Source organism: Felis catus, chromosome C2 (assembly GCF_018350175.1).
Source record: "Felis catus isolate Fca126 chromosome C2, F.catus_Fca126_mat1.0, whole genome shotgun sequence".
In the NCBI taxonomy this organism is placed as follows: domain Eukaryota; kingdom Metazoa; phylum Chordata; class Mammalia; order Carnivora; family Felidae; genus Felis; species Felis catus.
Genome location: NC_058376.1, coordinates 83,469,884 through 83,491,469, shown reverse-complemented (window position 1 = coordinate 83,491,469; position 21,586 = coordinate 83,469,884). Strand labels below are relative to the sequence as shown.

Genomic DNA, 21,586 nt, shown 5'->3' with positions numbered 1-21,586 from the left:
CCACCAATTCTCACACTATTGTTTCTACTCTCTGACTATAACTGCTTGCGTGCTCCCTCCCTATTGCTCTCCCTATTGGCAGAATCCCTCTAGCCATCTCTGAGCTCTTTCTTTGTCTGGAGAAAAGGCAATGGCTGATCCCTGCAGGGCTGGGCTCTTTAGGATGAACTCTGAGCTCAAGTGAAATTGGCAGGAGCCCACCTTTTTATCCTCTTGTGGTTCTTCCCCAGGAAGGGCCAATCCTCCAAATTTTTACTTCCCCTCACATAGAGACCCAAGAGGCTAAGCTACCCAAGAACCTAGTTTGCAGTTATTTGTTCATGCCCCAAGCTGAGCCTACCCGTAAGCCCCATCTCACCCAGCGATTGCAAGCAGCTCAACTTGTTGAGCTTATAATAAAGTTGTTGTTACTTAACCCCCTCCTTCCTTAACGTTCCTACCTTCTAATTATAATGGCACAAAAGGGCATGCACCCGTTGCCTGTTGGAGAATATAGTCCCTTTCAAATGTGGGAAGCCTGGTCCCCAAGGCAGCACTCTCTCCCTTTCCCAGCCACCTGAAGTCATATGCAAATGAACTCAGGCTATAAGGCCTTTCCCCAGGGGAAAAGAAACATTCAGTTCCAGGCAGGGCTTGCACTATATCAGACATGTATTTACTGATTAACTAAATGGTGATCCAAAAGGGCATTTCTATAAAACATTTCCAGTAAAAGTATAAAAACAATGCAAAGGACCAAGTCAAGAACAACGTTGATTTGCCTTTTTATTGTTTCCTATCCAGAGTAATGATCTGTTCCGCATTTCAGTTCCCCTACTCGGCAGTAAAACAAGATATGTAGCCTAAACCATTTAATATTCATGCTATGGGGTACGATTAGCCACAGTCTACAGTAATATAGAAACACCTGGTAAAGCCAGAGAACTGGGTTTCATTTCCTTACGAAATTTCAACAATTCGTTAACCAGAACATTATAATTGACCAAGATATTTTAAATATCTAAAACCAGCTCTCTCTGTTAAATTCAAAATGATTTACTAGTTCTTATTTTTATCACTTTTTTTTTTGAGAGAGACAGCTCACTTGACTTGGGGAGGAGCAGAGAGAGAAAGAGAGAGAGGGAGAGAGAGAGAGAGAGATGAGAGAGAATCTTAAGCAGGCTCCATGCCCAGCAGGGAGCCCAACACAGGGCTGGACCCCACAACAGTGAGATCATGACCTGAGCCAAAATCAAGAGTTGGACACTTAACCAACTAAACCATCCCAGCACCCTTTTATCACATTTTCTTACTAATATAATTTTGGCTAAAATACAGACTGTGTTTAAGTAAAAAGAAACAAACCAGCCAAACACTCACTTTTTAAAATCTCCACACTTATCTGTAATCACTGGGAGTAAAACTTTATTTTACAATACTTTACAAAATACAAAACTTTACTTTACAACCCAGTTGTCTGGCTTTAGTAAAACAACAATAACTTAAACTAAGCCACACTTGAACTTTTTAATGATTTTGGAGTAAAACATATTAATACTAAATTTATGTATTTTCCAGGCTTACTATATTAAAGTCTGCATCTTTGCATACTTTAAGATTTAGCTGCCTCATATCCCTTTTTAGAATAAGGCAATTATTGGAGCACCTAGGTGGCTTAGTCACTTGAGCATCTGACTCTTGATTTCGGCTTAGGTCATAATCCCAGGGTCACGGGATCGAGCCCCATGTCAGGTTCCACATTCAGCGTGGAGGGGGCATAAGATTCTCTCTCTCTTCTTCTGCCCCTCTCTCCTGCTCACATACTCATTCTCTCTCTCTAAAATAAAAAAAAGTCAGTTATTAATTATTTTGTAATGATCTTTCTCTTGATGATAAATTCTTGTAATGAACATCAATGATATATGATTATAAGAGACTTCTTTGGGAATTCTCCTCTGAGAACTGCTCTTTCCTATTGGCATAATTTCCATAGGTAAGTTCTTGTTGATTTCATTCTCCCAGACACATTTAAGTGGTCCAAGGACAGAGACCTGGCCAAGCTGGGCTGATCAGATTCTTTTATGGAAACTTGGAATTGAATATAGCCATTCTAATCAGGCTGTATGGATACTAAAGAGGATGGATGGGAGGCTGAGCAGACAGAAAAGCAAAGGAAAGAAAAGAACAAAGCACGCTCTCAAAGAGAACAGAACTAAAAGGCTATGGGGCCTCACAAAGAGAGGTACAGAGGAAGAGACAGCATGGTTTCTGGTGGCTTTCCAGAATCCAACCTGGTACCTCTTGGGGCTCTCTCTAAACCTTTTGTTCTATGAAACACTTGTAGTCTTGTGTCTGTTTTTAGCTTATGCAAGTTTGAGGGAGTTTCTGGAACTCTGAAGTAAGTTTTCTTTCAAATAATCATGAGGCCCTCAAGGCCTATTAAATTATGGAAGGCAACTGGCAACAACAATTAACACTAAATTTCCACAATTTATGCTTGCTGAGTTCTTGGGTCTGCTCTTTCTTTCTCTGATATGTTAAGCACCTATATAGGTTGACTAATGCTTTCCAATGTTTCTAACCATAACACACAGAGTGAAGTAATCAAAATGGTAAAATAAGAGTTTTCTAACAACTCCCCTCTAAAGAAGTGGAGTTCTGACAATCACTCATGGACAAGAGTGACTTTCTGGAAGTCCAGGAATCAAATGGAGAAGTTCCAACAGACGGTTGAAGCAAGAAAATATCTGTATTGGACACACTGATGAGGGTAAGAGGAAACAGTTTCTCTTTACCACTCCTCCCTCAAGGCAGCACATTTCAGTGTCATGAGTGACCTATTCAGCTCATGATTTCTCCCACAGGGGAAAGTGAGTGTGTAAGTGCCCAGAGTCCCCAGCTGTGCATGATGCTGCTAAAGGGTCCCACTTCTTTCTCACCCATCCAAAATACCGAAGAGTACTAATGACTGGGGATCAGAGAGTAGCTGGTAGGCCAGCTGACAAGATGCTCTTGAAGAGCATCAAAGGGACAGAGATTTTATTAATTGTGTCATGTATTCCATCAAAAAACCCACCTGTGAGCTCTTGGGCATGCCTCACCTGAGGCCCCCCAACTGGCCCCACAGGGACCTGCAAAGCTCCACACCCCCTGGCCAGCTCTCTGTTTGTGCCCTGAAGGGCAGTGAGTGAGCCTTTGCAGAGAGCTAGTGAGCACACACAGAAAGCTGGCCAGCTCTGCAGGATTAGGTGAAAGCAAACAAATTTAAGCATTCAGCACCACCCCAGGGAAAGCAAACAGAAGGCTGTCAGCACCTAGCCTGGCTTCGCACACAATCTTAAGAATCCCACCCAAGCCCAAGAGGGAACAAGAAATGTGTATAAGGGATATCCATAGTGGGGTGCCTGGGTGGCGCAGTCGGTTAAGCGTCCGACTTCAGCCAGGTCACGATCTCGCGGTCCGTGAGTTCGAGCCCCGCGTCAGGCTCTGGGCTGATGGCTCAGAGCCTGGAGCCTGTTTCAGATTCTGTGCCTCCCTCTCTCTGTGACCCTCCCCCATTCATGCTCTGTCTCCCTCTGTCTCAAAAATAAATAAAAACGTTTAAAAAAAATTTTTTTAAATAAAAAATAAAGGGATATCCATAGAAAAGATCTGAGAAAGCCTCAGAAATCCTTAACAGGGCTGACAAAAGGTACTTCTCTCCCAAAACCAGTCAGTAAAGACTGAAGGTGACTGCTTCTTCAAATGTGAAGGTAGCAATGCAAAACTTCAGGAAATATTAAAAAATCAAGGAAACAGGGGCACCTGGATGGCTCAGTCCACTAAGCACCCAACTCTTGGTTTCAACTCAGGTCATGCTCTCACAGTTTGTGAGTTCAAGCCCCATGTCGGCTCCATGTTGAAAGTGCAGAGCCTCCTTGGGATTCTCTCTCCCTGGCTCTCTGCAACTCCCCTACTTGCTCTCTCTGTCTCTCTTTCAAAAATAAATAAGTTTAAAAAAATTTTTTAAATCAAGGCAACATAAGGGGCACCTGGGTGGCTCAGTCGGTTGAGCGTCCGACTTCAGCTCGGGTCATGATCTCCCAGTTCATGGGTTCAAGCCCACGTCAGGCTCTGTGCTGACAGCTCAGAGCCTGGAGCTTGCTTCGGATTCTGTCTCTCTCTCTCTCACTCTCTCTCTCTCTCTCCCTCTCTGCTCCTCCCCCGCTCACACTCTGTCTCTCTCTCTCTCTCTCTCTCTCAAAAATAAAAAAATAAACATAAAAAATTTTTTTTAATCAAGGAAACATGATACTAGCAAAGGAAGTACAATAATTTTCCAGTAAATGACCCCAAAGAAATGGAGAACTGGGATTTGCCCAATAAAGAATTCAAAATATTTGTTTTAAGGAAGCTCAGTGAACTATAAGAAAACACAGAAAGATAATTCAACAAAATCAGGAAAACAATACATGAACAAAATTAGAAATTTAACAGAGACAGAAATCACAGAAAAGAACAAACAGAAACTCTAGAGGTAAAGAATACAATGAATGATGAAGCACCTGGGTGGCTCAGCCAGTTAAACGTCTGACTTCAGCTCAGGTCATGATCTTGCAGTCCATGAGTTTAAGACCCACATCGGGCTCTGTGCTGACAGCTCAGAGCCTGGAGCCTGCTTCAGATTCTGTGTCTCCCTCTCTCTCTCTGCCCCTCCCCCGATCACACTCTGTCTCTCTCTGTCTCTCTCTCTTTCTCTCTCAAAAATAAATAAACATTAAAAAAATATGTTTAAAAAGAATACAATGAATGAAATGAAAACACAATAAGGAGCATCACCAGCATACTGGATCAAAAAAAGAATCTGTGAAGTAGAAGACAGGTCATTTGAAATTATACAGAGAAGAACAAAGAAAAAAAGAATGAAAAACAGTGAAGAAAGCCCAGGTGAACTATGGAACAGCGTTAAAGAAAACATTTGGTGCATTGCTGGAGTCCCAGGAGAAGAAAAGGGGGGGGGGGGGGGGCAGAAAGTTTATTCAAATAAATAATGACTGAGAACTTACCAAACCTAGGGAGAGATTTAGACATACAAGTTCATGAAGATCATACGTCCCCAAAATATTTCAACTCAGAAAGATTTTATTCAAGACATATTATAACAAAACAGTCTAATTTGAAAAACAAAGAGAAAATTTTGGGGCGCCTGGGTGGCTCAGTTAGTTAAGTGTCTGACTTCAGCTCAGGTCATGACCTCACAGTTTGTGGGTTCGAGCCCCACAGTGGACTCTGTGCAGACAGCTCAGTGCCTGGAGCCTGCTTCAGATTCTGTGTCTCCCTCTCTCTCTACCCTACCCCACTCACACTCTGTCTCTCTTTCTCTCTCTCCCAAAAATAAATAAACATTAAAAAAAAAAAAAGAAAGAGAAAGAGAAAATTTTAAAAGCAACAAGAAAGAAAATTCCTCACATGCAAGGGGACTACTACAAGGCTACCAGTGGATTTCTCAGAAGAAATTGTAAAGGCAAGGAGAAAGTGGGATGATATACTCAACATGCTGAAAGAAAAAACTGCCAACCAGTAATACTTTACCCATCAAAGCTGTCCTTACAAAGGAGAGAAAAAGATGTCCCCAGACAAGCAAAAGCTGAGAGAGTTCATCACACTAGAACTGCCTTACAAGAAATGCTGAAAGGAGTTCTTCAGGTTGAAATGAATGGACACTATTAATAACATTGAAATATATGAAAATGTACAACATACCGGTAAAGGTAAGTATATAGTCAAATTCTGAATAATACGGCAATATGGTTATGTATTAACCATTTAACTCTAGTATAAAGGTTAAAGGACAAAGTATTTTAAAAAAATAACTGCAGGGGCACTTGGGTAGCTCAGTCAGTTAAGCGTCTGACTGCAGCTCAGGTCATGATCTTGCAGTCTGTGAGTCTGAGCCCCACATCAGGCTCTGTGCTGACAGCTCAGCACAAAGTACAAAGACCTGAAAGCCATAAGACATCAAACAAAGAAACTGAAAAAGATATAAATAAATGGATATTCTATGTTCACAGATTGGGAGAATTAATATTATTAAAATGTCCACACTACCCAAAGCCATCTACAGATTCAATGCAATCGCTATCAAAATTCCAGCTGCATTTATCACAGAAGTAGAACAAACAATCCTAAAATTCATATGGAACCACAAAAGACTCTGAATAGCCAAAACAAGCCTGAGAAAAAGGAATAAAGCTGGAAGCATCACATTTCCTGATTTCATACTATATAACAAAGCAATAGTAATCAAAAAAGCATTTTACTGGCATAAAAACAGATGCATAACAAAACAATACAACAAAATCAGGAGCCCAGGGGCACCTGGCTGGCTCAGTCGGTAGAGCATATGACTCTTGATCTCCAGGTCATTAATTCAAGCTCCACCTTGGGTGCAGAGATTATCTTTTAAAAAATCAGGAGTCCAAAACTAAACCTATACATATGCAGTCAACTCATATTTGACAACAGAGCCAAGGATACTCAATAGGGAAAGAATGGTCTCTTCAATAAGGAGTGCTGGGAAAACTGAATATTCACACGCAAAAAAAATAAACTGGACTCCTATCTTACGTCACTCACAAAAATTAACTTGAAATGTATTCCAGACTTAAATGTGTGATCTGATACCATAAAACTCCTAAAGAAAACATAGGGGAAAATCTCTTTGACATTGGCCTTGGCAACAACTTTTTGAATATGACACCAAAAGCACAAACAATGAAAACAAAAATAAACAAATAGGACTTACATAAAATTTAAAAGTTTCTGCACAGTAAAAGAAACAATCAACAAAATGAAAAGGCAATCTATAGAACACGAGAAAATATTTGTAAACCATATATCTGATAAGGTGTTAAAGTCCAAAATCTATAAGGAACTCATACAACTCAATCACAAAAAAAAAAACCCACAAATAATCTGATTTTAAAATGGGCAGAGGACCCAAAGAGACATTTTTCCAAAGAAGACATTCAGATGGCCAACGGGTACGTGAAAAGATGTTCATCATTAGTAATCATCAGGGAAATGCAAATCAAAATCACAGTGAGGTATCACCTCACACCTGTTAAATGTCCATTCTCAAGAAGACAAAAGGTAACAAGTGTTAGCACCATTGTGCACTGTTGCTGGGAATATAAATCTGTACCATCACTATGGAAGACAGTATGGAGGTTCGTTAAAAAATTAAAAATAGTACTACCATATGATCCAGTAATTCCACCTCTGGGTATATATTCAAAGGAAATAAAATCGCCATCTTAAAGAGATATTCGCACCCTTATGTTCATTGCAGTTTTATTCACAATAGCCAAGACATGGAAGCATCTTAAATGTCCATTGATCAATGAATGGATAAAGAAAATGGAGATACACACTACACACATACATACACACACAAACACATACACATACAATGGCATATTATTCAACCATATAAAGGAAGGAAATGTTGCCAACTGCAACAACATAGATTGGCCTTAAGTGCATTATATGAAGTGAAATAGGTCAGAAAATGAAAGACAAATACTACATGATCTCACTTTCTATAGATTCTAAAAAGGCCACACTCACAGTAACAGAGAGTAGAATAGTGGTGGCCAGAGGCTCAAGCTGGGGGAAATGGAGAGATACGGGTCAAAGGATACAATCGTAAGATGAATAAGTTCTAGGAAGGTACTGCACATTATGATCATAGTTAATAGTTATGTATTCTATATTTGAAATTTGCTAAGATCTTAAATGTTCTCATTTAAAAAAAAATTGGTAATTGGGGCACCTGGCTGGCTTAGTCAGTGGAGTGTGTGACTCCTAATTTTAGGGTTGTGGGATGGAGCCCTATGTTGGGTATGTAAAGATTACTTAAAAATAAAATCTTGGGGGCATCTGGGTGGCTCAGTCGGGTGAGCGTCCGACTTTGGCTCAGGTCATGATCTTGCAGTCTGTGAGTTCAAGCCCCACATCAGGCTCTGTGCTGACAGCTCAGAGCCTGAAGCCTGCTTCAGATTCTGTGTCTCCCCATCTCTCTCTGCACCTCCCCTACCCACACTCTGTCTCTCTCTCTCAAAAATAAACACACACACAAAAAATTTTTAATAATACAAATTAAAAAATAAATAAATAATCTTAAAAAGAAATAGAAAACAAGAATTTATTAAACTGACTTTATAAATATTCTTAAAAACTGAAATGGAGAAAATCAAAATAAGTAAAGAAAAATAATGTTTAAGGCAAATGAAAAAGTAGAATTTAAAACTATAGAAATAAAAAACTATAGAAATCATCAATATTTGAATTAGCAAATTTCAAAGTCAGCTGAATTTTGTAAGTAAAATCACAAAAGAGAAGGAAAATCTTGTTTTTTTAATTTAGGAAGAACTATTATATTCTATTAAATGGAATGATCAACAGGAAATTTGTAAGTAGTTACACAGATATTAGTTTGCATAGTTTCTGATAAAAACTTTACTCTCAATCTTATCTTTGTTCCTCTTTATGTAATTTGTCCTTTTTACCAGTTTTTAAGACTGCTTTTTTTTTTTTCTCCTTACACTGGTTTTCAGAAATTTTATTACAATATGCCATGGTGTGGTTTTCTTGACATTTGTTCTGTTTGGGGTTCTTTGTACACAGGTTTATTTATAGTTTCCATCAAATTTGGAAAAATTTTAGCCATTGTTTCTGCAATTATTTTTTCCTGTTTCCTCCTTTAACCCCTCCCCACTTCTCTTTCTGGGCTTCCAATTACATGTATGCTGGACTGTTTATACTATCTCACAAACCATAATCAATCTGTTCATATATTTTCAGTATTTTTTCTCTCTGTGCCTCACTTTGAATTTGAATTACTATGATTTCAGATTCACGGATTTTATTTGTATAGTAACTAACCTTATCTACTATATTTTTCATTTATATATTTTCATCCCTAGAATTTCCATTTGGAACTTCAATTTTGTATCTTAAATTTCTGTCTCAGGTTTTCCCTCTACCTTCTCGAAAATATGGAGTATATTTATAAAAGCTGTTTTAACATTTTCTCATTCCATCATGTCTGTCATTTCTGAGACTGTTTTTATTGGTTGACTTTTCTCTTGTTTATAAGTCATATTTTCCCACCTGGTTTTTGTTGTTGTTGTTCTTGTTGTTGTTGTTGGATGCCTGACCTTATGAATTTTAGTGCTAGATTTTGTTGAATTTCCTCAATTGGTTCTGGATTGTGTTCTGGTGTAGTCACATTACTTAGCATCAGTTTGTTCTTTTCAAAGCTTCCTTTGAAGCCAGAGCAGCCTTTAGCTTAGTCTAGGGCTAACTAATTTAGCCTTACTGCTAAGGAAATACCTTTCTGAGATGTCTACCTGGTGCCATGAAGGAAATTATGAGATCTTTCTACTCTGGCTGCTGAAACACCAACTATTACCAGCTCCATGTGAGCTCCAAGAATTGTTTGATTTACTGCTTTCTGGTGATCCTTTCCATGGCCTCAGTAGTTTCCTCTTACAAATGTGTAGACCACTCAACCAAAGACTTAAAGGGGTCTCTCTATAAATATTCAGAACTCTCTCTTTGTACAGTATCCTCCTCTCCTTTACAAAGCCCCAAAACTCTAGCTGCGTTAACCTCTCTGAACTCCAATTTATATTTATAGCCTGAGAGTTTCTTTTCCCTGCACTGAGTCCATCCAGGCAGTATGCTGAGTCAATTGTAAAATTCATCTCATTTGTTTTCCTTCTCTCAGGGATCACAGATCTGTTCTATCTGCTGTCCACGTTCCCAAAACTGTTATATATTTTGTCCAGAGTTCTAGCTGTTTAAATCTGGAGGGTAAATCTAGTCCCTATTTTACTCTATCATGGCTGGAAGCAAAGTCATCTCATTTCAATCAAAAACAGAAATCAGGGGCACCTGGGTGACTCAGTCAGTTGCACATGGCCTCTTATTTCAGCTCAGGGAATGATCTCACAGTTCGTAGGTTCTAGCCCCGCATTGGGCTCCACGCCCAATCCCTGCTTGGGATTCTCTCTCTCACTCTCCCTCTCTCTCTGCATCTCTCTCTCTCTCTCAAAAATAAATATTAAAAAAAAAAAAAAGAAATCAGACAAGAATCACCCTTTTATTTAATTCATGGTATTTGTTATTAGTCAACACAATAAAAGAAAAGAACAAATACCAAGATGGCATTATTAGGTGTTTAGCAAATTCAAACAAACTACCTATACTGTGCCAAGACTATTCCTGGTCATGCAAGTCTTAATGTGATTCTCTGAGAGTTGTAGTTAACAATAAAATGTACCAGCCCTCAACAAACAGGAGAGCTTGGAGAATCTGTGTACAGAAACCAGTGAGACAATGACCCACGTTTCTCTGCCTATTTAAATCAACACTTAGTCATGAAGTTACAATCATGCTACTGCCCTCTTGCATTTCATTACCACTAAAGATCTTTTATATCATATTTTTCTTATTTTTAAATGTATACTGTTTCTCCATGTTCACTATGGAAAAAATTAGAACATACAGATAAACAAAAATAGGATGAACATTCACACAAAGTTAAATACAGATTGCAGGAGATAACAATTAAAATATCATATTCCAAAAAACTAAAAGTCCTTAATGAATTTTAATAAAATAAAGTTAGAAAGAATATTATCATTTAAATAGACAATCATAATCAGCTGTGATATGGGAGTATAATCAGGGAAAAAATGACAAATGAAAGTGAATCAAGCTCCTAGAAATAGACTCAAAATACTAGACCATAAGCACCAACCGTACAAAATAATAACACAATGAAACATTATTTAATAAATCTTGGCAAATGGATTAATAAATCTTTAATACCCAGTGTTAACTGTTTAAAGCTGCAGATGTATTGGTGGGAACGCAAACTGATGCAGCCGCTCTGGAGAACAGTATGGAGGTTCCTCAAAAAACTAAAAGAGGCACTTGGGCGGCTCAGTCGGTTAAGCATCTGACTTCAGCTCAGGTCATGATCTCACAGCTTGTGAGTTCGAGGCTGGTGTTGGGCTCTGTGCTGACAGCTCAGAGCCTGGAGCCTGCTTTGGATTCTATGTCCCACTCTGTCTCTGCCCCTCCCTCGCTCATGCTCTGTCTCTGTCTCTGTCTCTCTCAAGAATAAATAAAACATTAAAAAAATTTTTTAACTAAAAATAGAACTACTCTGTGATCCAGCAATTGCACTATTAGGTATTTACCCAAAGGATACAAAAATACAGACTCAAAGGGGTACATGCAACTCAAAGTTTATAGCAGCATTCTCAACAAGAGCCAAACTATGGAGAGAACTCCAATGTCCCTCAACTGATGAATGGATAAAGAAGATGTAGTACATAGTCAATGGAATATTACTCATTCATCAAAAAGAATGAAATTTTGCCATTTACAATGATGTGGATCGAACTAGAATGTATTATGCTAAGCAAAGTAAGTCAATCAGAGAAAGACATACCATATGATTTTACTCATATGTGGAAATTAAGAAACAAATGAACATATGGGAAGGGGGTAGAGAGAAGAGAGGGAAACAAACCACAAGAGACTCATAACTATAGAGAACAAACAGGATTGATGGAGGGAGGTGAGTGGGAGATGGGCTAAATGGGTGATGAGTATTAAGGAGGGCACTTGCAGAGCACCTGGTGGCTCAGTCGGTTAAGCATCCGACTTCGGCTCAGGTCATGATCTTGAGGACTGTGAATTCGAGCCCCTCATCAGGCTCTGTGATGACAGTTCAGAGCCTGAAGCCTGTTTCAGATGCTGTGTCTCCCTCTCTCTCTGCCGCTCCCCCACTCATACTCTGTCTCTCTTGCTCTCAAAAAGAAATAAACATTAAAAAAAAATTTAAGGAGGGCACTTGTTCTGATGAGCACCAGGTGTTGTATGTAAGTGATGAATCACTGAAGTCTACTCCTGAAATCAATACTGCACTGTATGTTAACTAGCTAAAATTAAAAAAAAAAAAATGAATAATTTAAAAATAAAAATCCAGAAAAAAGTTAAAATTTTAAAAAATAATAATAATAAAGCAGTTGTGTTAGAGAACCAAATGTTTTTAAATTTTTATTTTAACGTATGATAGATAAATTTATGACTACTGAAGAAAAATGAGGGGCATCTGGGTGGCTCATCATTTAAGTGTCCGACTCTTGATTTCGGTTCAGGTCATGATCTCACAGTTTGTGAGTTCGAGCCCCACATCAGGCTATGTGTTGACAGAGGAGAGTCTACTTGGGATTCTCTGTCTCCCTCTCTCTCTGCCCCTCCCCTGCTCGCTCTCTCTTTCAAAAATAAATAATTTTTTTTAATATGAAGATTTGAATCTTTTATACGAGAGAAGTTTTCAGCACCTATCACAAATTTAAATATTTTAAACGTATCATTATCAACTAGACTTTGGAAACAAATACACCCAGATATTGCATTTGCATTTCATATTGGTCCAAGGTCTCTAAGCACCATAGCAGGCTACAAAGCTGTTTACACCTTTGACCTAATCATTTCACTTCTAGGAATATAGCACTAAGGAAATTTGCATTCTGGGCAAAAGCTTTTATAGTAGTATGGTTTTGAATAGTTCAGACAAACAAGACTTGAAAACCTTAGAAATGCCAAAAACTACAGCTACAGAAATAATTAATCAAACTAATACTATATACAACACTATTTACAATTTTAACCACCTATCAAGCACTTATTTGCCATGTGCCAGGTAGTGTGCTCAGTGTTTTTAAGCATTCCATTTTGTATTTGCATTTAATTGCTTAATAGTTTCTACCTTAGGTAGATAGCTGTGGATGGAGAAATTAAGGCTCAGAGAAGTTATGAAATGGGCTGAAGTTTGCAATTAATAATAGCAGACAGACACCTCAGGTCTGTCTGACTTCAAAACCTTTCAGAAATTCCTTCCACTTTATCGTGGAATTGCAGGATCGAAATATGACAAACCCCAAAGTTCATTAAAAAAAATCAGAAGACATAAACCTTTGAGACCAAAAGATGCAGTAATCAAAATTATATTCCCTATTACTGGCCACCTATAGAGAACTTTCTGGAAAGATTTGCAATTGTGATTATATAAATGTTCAACACTGTACTTTTTAAGTACCCAAATACTGGTGTTTTAATTGATGTAACACCACTTCCAGTCAAAAGTTTCATGCACCTGTCTTGGTCCTCTTTCCAAACCCTTTCCCTGTATCTTCTTTCTGTCTCCTTGACACCCTTTTCACAAACTCTTTCTCTTGTTCTATCAATTCCTGCCAGTCTGCCTTCTCTCATCTCTTCCATCCATTCCCCCCTAAGACCCCTGCAAAGAGGCCAATCTCTCTGCCATGGAGAGAACCAAGTGCATCCCTCCAGAGTTGGGAAAGAAAATTCAAAACTAATGAAATAGGTCATCCTGAAGGCCCATTCCTGAGTGCTAAACCGAACAGAAAGATACCGAAGGGGGTGGATCTGGCAACTCCAAAAGACCACTGTTGACTGCTAGCCCCCCCCACCTTTCCAGACAGAGGGGACTGAATCCAAGGGAGCAGCCATACCAGGAGTGATGAGAAGAATGACATATAACAAACTTAATTTTTATTCTTTTAAATAAAAAAAATTATTTATTTACTTTGAGAGAGAGAGAGCAGGGGGAGGGGCAGAGAGAAAGGGAGAGAGAGAATCCCAAGTAGTCTCCACACTGTGAGGCTGTCAGCACAGAACCAAAATCTGGCCTCAGAACCTGGCCTCAATCTCACAAACCAAGAGATCATGACCTGAGCTGAAATCAAGAGTAGAATGCTTAACCGACTGAGCTACCCAGGCACCCTAAACTTAATTATTTTCTACTGAAATATAATGAATATTTAGTTTCCATGGGTTTTATTTTACAAATCCTGAGATAAATACAGAAATACCAATGATGCCATCATGTGGTCACTAACCTGTACATCTGTTACTAATGAATTTAATTGCATCACCAATTATGAAGGGGCCCAGGATGCCTTCCCTATAGAGAAGGCATGAATTTAAAATGCAACTGGTGGGAAAAGAACTATATATTTTTAAACAGTGTCATCAGGAAAAACTTCACATACAGAATACTTCAATGATTGATAAATCCAAGAAGACAGAAAAAAATCTACCTGCATTTACCTAGGGCTGTCCACAGGAGAGAAACATGACTTAGTGACTTCTAATCTCTGGAAAAGTGCATCTAACAGAGGAGGAGAAATTCACACTCTGCCACAGCCTAGATGAAGCAAAGGGCACACACACACACACACACACACACACACACACACACACACTGGACTGCACTCAAGAGGTACAAACAGGAAATGGCTTTGTCTAACAATGTCTTTTAACATGCCTTACCGGATCTCCTTTTTAAGCCCCTGGACAACCAACATCCCAGGAAGATCTGGAAGTTTTCCAGGATCTGTGGAAGGATTATAGGAACAATTTCATTTGAGGACCTTAAAAAAAATCCAGTCCATAGTAAACAAACAAACAAAAAAAAAAACCTCACATTGAACTCAATACTTTTCCCCACTCCTCAGGTCTGACTTGTGGCTGGAGAATCCACATTGGGTAAGAAGGCATGTGTGGTCTGCAATTTCTCTTTCTTGCTACCTCATCCACCTCTCCTGGCTCCTGCAGGATTGGCTTGTAGAAAGGGAAGGGTCTTTTTTTTTTTAAGTTATTTGGGGTTTTTTGGGGGGGGGGGGGAGCAGAGAGAGGGGGAGAAAGGGAAAGATCTTTTAACTTAGAAGGGTACAGTTTGTGATCTCTTGACTAACATCAGCCGATATTCAAGTGTTAGGTCCCCCTTCCCTCCACCCTTCCCTTCCTTCCCCCCCTCCCCTCCCTCCTCCTCTCCACTACACAGGTCACTGCCACCGATTGTCCCCCACTGGCAGGAAGGTATTCAGAGACGCCAGGGCATGGAGGTGGGGTGCCGTATGAGCAAGCCTAGGGCATCGTGATGCCCCGTGGTGCGAGAGGCCTTCCCTTTGCCTCCCTCGTCTCCTCGAAGTTTTACCGAGCACCCTGTGTTGCCCGGAAGTTCGCTTCTCCGGCAGAAAGGGAAGCGAACCATACACACATATCGGCCACACACCGTAGCTCCCAAAGATGGCCAAAGCGCCATCTTTGGCTGGCTCTGCCCACCACCATCGCTCACACAGCCGCGTGCAACCCGACAAAGGTGACACGTGGTGCGCCCGCCACCTCAGCTCCCAGCGCGCAGTGAGATGACGGCACCGGCGTGCCTACCTTACTTACTGCTCCCGGCTGCTCGGACACCGCATCGCCGCGGCCGCCTGGGGGAGGGGTAGCTGGGAAAAGGAAACCACGCGTTCGCTGGGGGGGCACCTGAGCCGAGACCCGAAGCGCTCGGGGTCACCACAGAGGGCCGAGAGAAACACGCGGCCCCGCCAAGGTTGCGCGCGTGGCTGCACGACCCTCGCCACCACACGCCGCCAGGAGGTCGACATAGGGTCTAGAGGCCAGGGAGAGCGCTGCGAACGAGCACAACGGCCCCCGGTGAGGTGGGGGGGAGGCGGAGGGCGCCGGGTTCCCCACACGCTCCCCCTACCCCCAGCCCCACCCCCCCCTTCCGTGGGCTGCCCATGCGCGGGGAGCAGAGGCGAGGGGTTGCGGGCAGAGCGAGAAGAGCGGCCCCGTTCGCCTGAATGGCCGTCTCTCCTGTGGTGTGGCTTAGGCCCAGCCGGGGAGAGCGTAGTCACGTCCATGAGTACTTGATGAGAACTTCAAATACTAGGTCTTCTAGCAAGGAAGCGTTTGTGGGTTCTTCGGGGCCCTGTGGTACCTTGGCAGTGCATGGTTCCCTGATGTGGATGAGGTCCTCTCTAATTTATTGTGATCCACCCCTTGGCTCCTGACCCCCGGAGGCAAACCTCCCTCCCCACTTTGTCATACTCCTAGAGTCCTGGCAGATAGCCCTCTAGGACAGGACCCCGTCAGGACAGCTCAAAGCCCACTGCTTTCCGCTCACTCCGTTTGGCCGAGGACCTTACACATCCGTATGCCACCAAACTGCTGCCCTCTCTCCTTGCCCCTCCATCACCGTCTGCTCTAGCCTGCCTCTTACTTTCACAATACTCCCAGCAGCAAGCAAGCACCAATGTTTATTTCATTAGGAACACCCCTAACCCCACTACCACCCTCCCCCTCAAACTCTGAACTCCGGGGTCTGTATGTCAGGCTCCCCCAAAACTCTCTTAGTCTCCAGCTCTGGCTGCCGAGAAGCACAGGGGCTGTGATGACTTGTCAGCCCATCACTTAATCACATCACACCCTCATAGGCAGACTCTGAGATAAGCCACCTTTGAAATCCCGATTTCCTAAGAGGCTGGAGATGGAGGGCGAGCTGATAGTCAAAGCACCAGCTCTGTCTTCTTTTAAGAAGCTCTGAAGGTATGTATAATGACATTCTTTAGAAAGCGGGAGGTACTTATCACAGCTTTGGGAATTTGGCCAAACTTCTGAGACACTAGAAAAATTCCATTCCATATCCTTGCACATTAACAATTCAGTTCTGTTTCTTGACATACTTGGTTACTTGGGTGTATTCACATAGGGAAAAACTCATTGAGTTGTGTGTTTATGTTTTGTGTACTCGTCTTCATATAGGTTTTACCTGCATGAGAAGTTTATTTACAGGAAAGGATCCTGAATCCCCTATACATTGAATTCTGTGCCGGCATTTTCTATATCTTATCTCATTTAATCAGGCTGACTAACATTTATTAAGCTCTAAGTAGATGTCAGCACTTTATTACATTATTCCTTTAAATTTTTATTGTGATGTATAATATACAGCAAGAATATGTTTAGTTTAACAAATAGTTATAAAGTGAACATGTAACCATCACCCACATCAAAAAATATATTGCTAGCACTCCAGAAATCCCTCATGTACCCATTCCTAATCACAACCCCCTGCAATAGTCTTCATATGTGCACAACTTAATTTAATCCTCTCAAGAATCCTGGGAAATTAAAATCAGTGGTTACCACCTGAAAAACTGCCAGAGCTTACCCAGATCCAGGATACATTTGAGTTTTGATCAGTCAGGGTGTAGAAGCCTCACTGAACACCTGAGACATTCAGTAAAGAATCCAAAAGGGTCACATCTCACAAGCAGAACTACACTAGTCCTAGAATAAAGGCTACTCTAGACCTATAATAACAAAACTTTAAAATAAGCTTCAGGGGCGCCTGGGTGGCTCAGTCGGTTAAGCGTCCAACTTCAGCTAGGTCACGATCTCACGGTCCGTGAGTTTGAGCCCCGCGTCGGGCTCTGGGCTGATGGCTCAGAGCCTGGAGCCTGCTTCCGGTTCTGTGTCTCCCTCTCTCTCTGCCCCTCCCCCGTTCATGCTCTGTCTCTCTCTGTCCCAAAAATAAATAAACGTTGAAAAAAATAAAATAAAATAAGCCTCAAAAGCATCAAACTGATCTTCCAATAATTCAACTGCTTACCAGAACAAAGGCTGGTAACCAACATTCTTTAAAGAAAGAAAGTAAAATCCCATGCTCAGCAAATGTCAAAATGTCCAACATCCAATCAAGTATTACAAGATATGCAAAGAAACCTTTAAAAAAATTGAACCATGACAAGGAGAAAAATCAGTCAGTTAAAAACAATTTAGAAATAACAGAGGGGATGGATTTGTCAAATATGTACACTAAAACAAGTATAGCTATGTTCAAGTATTTAAAATAAAAATGAGTATAATACAGAGAGAAATGGAAGATATAAGAAGAACAAAATAGAAATTCTAGAGATGAAAAATACAATATCTGAAATAAAATTTACTGAAAGAGATTAACAAAAGATGAGGCAGTGCAGAAGAAAAGATCAGTGACCTTGGTGACATAATAGTGAAAGCTATCTAAACTAAAGCACAGAGAGAGAAAAAGGCCCCAAAAAACCACAACAGAATCTCTGTGACCTATAATAGCAAGTAGTCTAATATATATATATATATATATATATATATATATATATATATATATAATAGGAGTACAAGAGGAAAAAGTGAGAGAGTGACAGAAAAAATATTAAATGGAAAAGTTGCTGAAATTTTCCAAATTTAATGAAAACTCTAAATTCACAGAGCCAAGAATCCCAACAAACCCCCATGCAGGACAAATACACACACACACACACACACACACACACACACACACACACACACACAGTAACCCCTCCCTATATACACACACATTTAAAAATATATAAAAGCAAGGCATATCATAAATTGCTGAAAAAAGGTGAAAAGAAGAAAATATTAAAAGTAGAGAGAAAAAAAAAAGTAGAGAGAAGTACTTGGCCGGTTCAGTCATGAAGTGTGAGACTCTTCATCTCAGGGCCATGAGTTCAAGCCCCACATTGGGAGTAGAACTTACTTTTAAAAATATAAAAATAAAAAATAAAAAGTAGACAAAGAAGCACACATTTTATCCAGAGGGGGGAAAAATAGAGTGACCAGTGACTTCTTATCACAAACTAAGACATCTATAATGTGCTGAAAATTTTTTTTGAAAAATCAACCTATTAATACCAACAGCATTTTTCATAGAACTAGAAAAAATAATGCTAAAACTTCAATTTCAATCACAAAAGACCATGAATAGCCAAGGAAATCTTGAAAATGAAGAACAAAGCTGAAAGTATCACATTCCCAGATTTTAAGATATACTACAAAACTATGGTAATCAAAACAGTATGGTACTGGCACAAAAATAGACACATAGATCAATGGAACAGAAATAGAGAGTCCAGAAATAAACCCATGTTTATATGGTCAATTAATCTATGAAAAAAAAAGGCAAGAATATATAATAAGGAAAAGACTGTCTCGTCGATAAATGGTGCTGAGAAAACAGGACAGCTACATGCAAAAGAATGAAACTGGACCACTTTCTAACACCCTACACAAAATTAACTCAAAATGGATTAAAGACCTAAGTGTGAGACCTGAAACCATAAAACTTCTAGAAGAAAATGGGCAGTAATCAGGGGCACCTGAGTGGCTCAGTTGGTTAAACATTCAACTCCGACCCAGGTCATGATCTCACAGCTGGTGGGTTTGAGCCCCGCATCAGGCTCTGTGCTGACAGCTCAGAGCCTGGAGCCTGCTTCAGATTCTGTCTCCCTCGCTCTCTGCCCCTCCTCTATGTACACACTGTCTCTATCTCCAAAATAAATAAACATTAAAAATTAAAAAAAAAAAAAAGAAAATAGGCAATAATCCCTTTGATATTGGCCTTAGCAGTATTTTTCTAGATCGGTCTCCTCAAGCAAAGGAAACAAAAGCAAAAATAAACTATTGTGACTACACCAAAATACAGAGCTTTTGCGCAGCAAAGGAAACCAAAAAAATAAAAAGACAACTTACTGAGTCAGCTGCCCCTCAACTCCAGTTTTAAAATAGGCAGAGCAGGACACATAACAAGCTTTTGAAGCACATAAGGGACAGAAAACTAGCCAAAATGATGAAATGGAAGAATTTTCCTCAAAAGAAATTCCAGGAAGAAATGACAGCTAAAGAATTGTTCAAAACAGATATAAACAATATAACTGAACAAGAATTTAGAATAATAGTCATACGATTAGTCGCTGGGCTTGAAAAAAGCATAGAAGACAACAAAGAATCTATTGCTTCAGAGTTCAGGGAACTAAAAATAGTTTCAGAGAACCTGGGGCACCAGGGTGGCTCAGTCAGGTAAGCGTCCAACTCTTGATTTCAGCTCAGGTCATGATCTCACAGTCTCACAGTTCATGAAATCCAGGCCAAGTTGGGCTCTGTGCTCAACACAGAGCCTGCTTGGGATTCTCTCTCTCCCTCTTTCTCTCTCTCTCGCTCTCTCAAAAAAAATGAAAAATAGAAATGTCATACAATCCAGTAATTTGGGGTGCCTGGGTGGCTCAATCAGGTGAGCATCCCACTCTTGATTTCATTCAGGTTGTGACATCACAGTTGGTGGGATTAAGCCCAGCATAGGGCTCTACACTGACAGCACTGAGCCTGCTTATGATTCTTTTTCTCCCTCTCTCTCTGCCCCTCCCCCACTCATGAGCGCTTTCTCTGTCTCTGTCTCTGTCTCTGTGTCTGTCTCTCTCTCTCTGTCAAAATAAATAAATAAAAAGAAAGAAAGAAAGAAAGAAAGAAAGAAAGAAAGAAAGAAAGAAAGAAATCTCATACAATCCAGTAATTCCATTACTGGGTGGTTACCCAAAGAAAGCAAAAACACTAATTTGAAAAGATATATGTACCTCTATGTTTATTGCAGCATTACTTACAATAGCCAAAAAGTAGACGTAACCCAAGTATTCACTGAACAATGAATGGATAAAGAAGTGGTGGTAAATATATACAATGGAATATTACTGAGCCATTAAAAAAGAGAATGAGATCTTGTCATTTGCAACAGTGTAGGTGAAACTAGAAAGTATTATTGCTAAGTGAAATGAGTCAGAGAAAGACAAATACCATATGATTTCATTTGTATGTGGAATCTAAAAAACAAATCAAATGAACAAACAAAAGCAGAAACAGACCCATAAATACAGTGAACAAACTGATAGTTGCAGGGTTAGCGGGGGTAGGGGAATGGACAAAATAGGTGAAAGGGAGAAGCACAGGCTTCTAGTTACAGAATGAATAAGCCATAGGGATGAAAGGTGCAGCATAGGGAATATAGTCAATACTATTGTAATAGCATTTTATGGTGATATATGGTAGCTATACTTGTAAGCATAGCATATAGTTGTTGAATCACTATGTATACCTGAAATTAATGTAATGCTGTGTGTCAATTTAAAAAAAAAAAAAAAAGCAAGGGGCCCCTAGGTGGCTTAGTTGGTTATGGGTCCCTTTCTTGATTTCAGCTCAGGTCATGATTTCGAGGTTCTTGGGATTGGTATGTGCTCCCAATGCAGAGCCTGCTTGGGATTCTCTCTCTCTCTTTCTCTCTCTCTCTATCTCTATCTCTATCTCTCTCAATCTGCCTTTGCCCCTTCCCCATGGATACGCATGCAATCTCTCAAAATAAATAAATAAACTTAAAAAAATAAAAATAAATTTAAATAAATTTAAAAATAAAAAGGCAAGCAAAAAAAAAAAAAAAGTCAACCTGGAATTCTGTATCCAGGAAATTCTATATTCTGTATTCTGTACCCTGAAAATATCCCCTCAAAATTAAGTTAAATAAAACTTTTTTAGAGAAACAAAAGCTGAGAGAATTTTCCACCAGTGGACCTGTCATAGAATACATGTTAAAAAAAAAAAATTTCTTCAAACAAAAGGAAAATTATACCAGATGGAAACTTAAATTGACATAAAGAATAAGGAATGCCAAAAATGGTAAATATGTGGGTAAATATAAAAGACTCTTTCATATTTTAATTCTTATAAAAGATAATTAACTATTTAAAGCAAAAATACTCCCCAAGATATTGTAGAGTTTATAATACATGTAGAAGTAAAATGTATTATAATAGCACAAATGACAAAAAAAGGGAAATGGAAGTAT

General features: G+C 39.8%; 1 protein-coding gene across 4 annotated transcripts in view; it reads right to left on the bottom strand.

Annotated features, from left to right (window-relative positions):
- KLHL6 (kelch like family member 6) overlaps window positions 1–15,570 on the bottom strand; it is a 217,883-nt gene extending 202,313 nt beyond the window's left edge. The window contains exons 1-3 of one of the 4 annotated variants that reach the window (XM_045037211.1): window positions 15,143–15,266; window positions 14,552–14,707; window positions 14,398–14,461 (exon numbers count right to left, since the gene is read on the bottom strand). In XM_045037211.1, coding sequence (XP_044893146.1) covers window positions 14,398–14,432 — 35 coding nt within the window. In that variant the 5' untranslated portion in view covers window positions 14,433–14,461; window positions 14,552–14,707; window positions 15,143–15,266. Of the gene's footprint in view, window positions 1–14,397; window positions 14,462–14,551; window positions 14,708–15,142; window positions 15,267–15,297 lie in introns of those variants that run through there. The other 3 variants (XM_045037214.1, XM_045037212.1, XM_045037213.1) reach the window with 3 other exon arrangements.
- Between the last annotated feature and the right edge of the window lie 6,016 nt (window positions 15,571–21,586).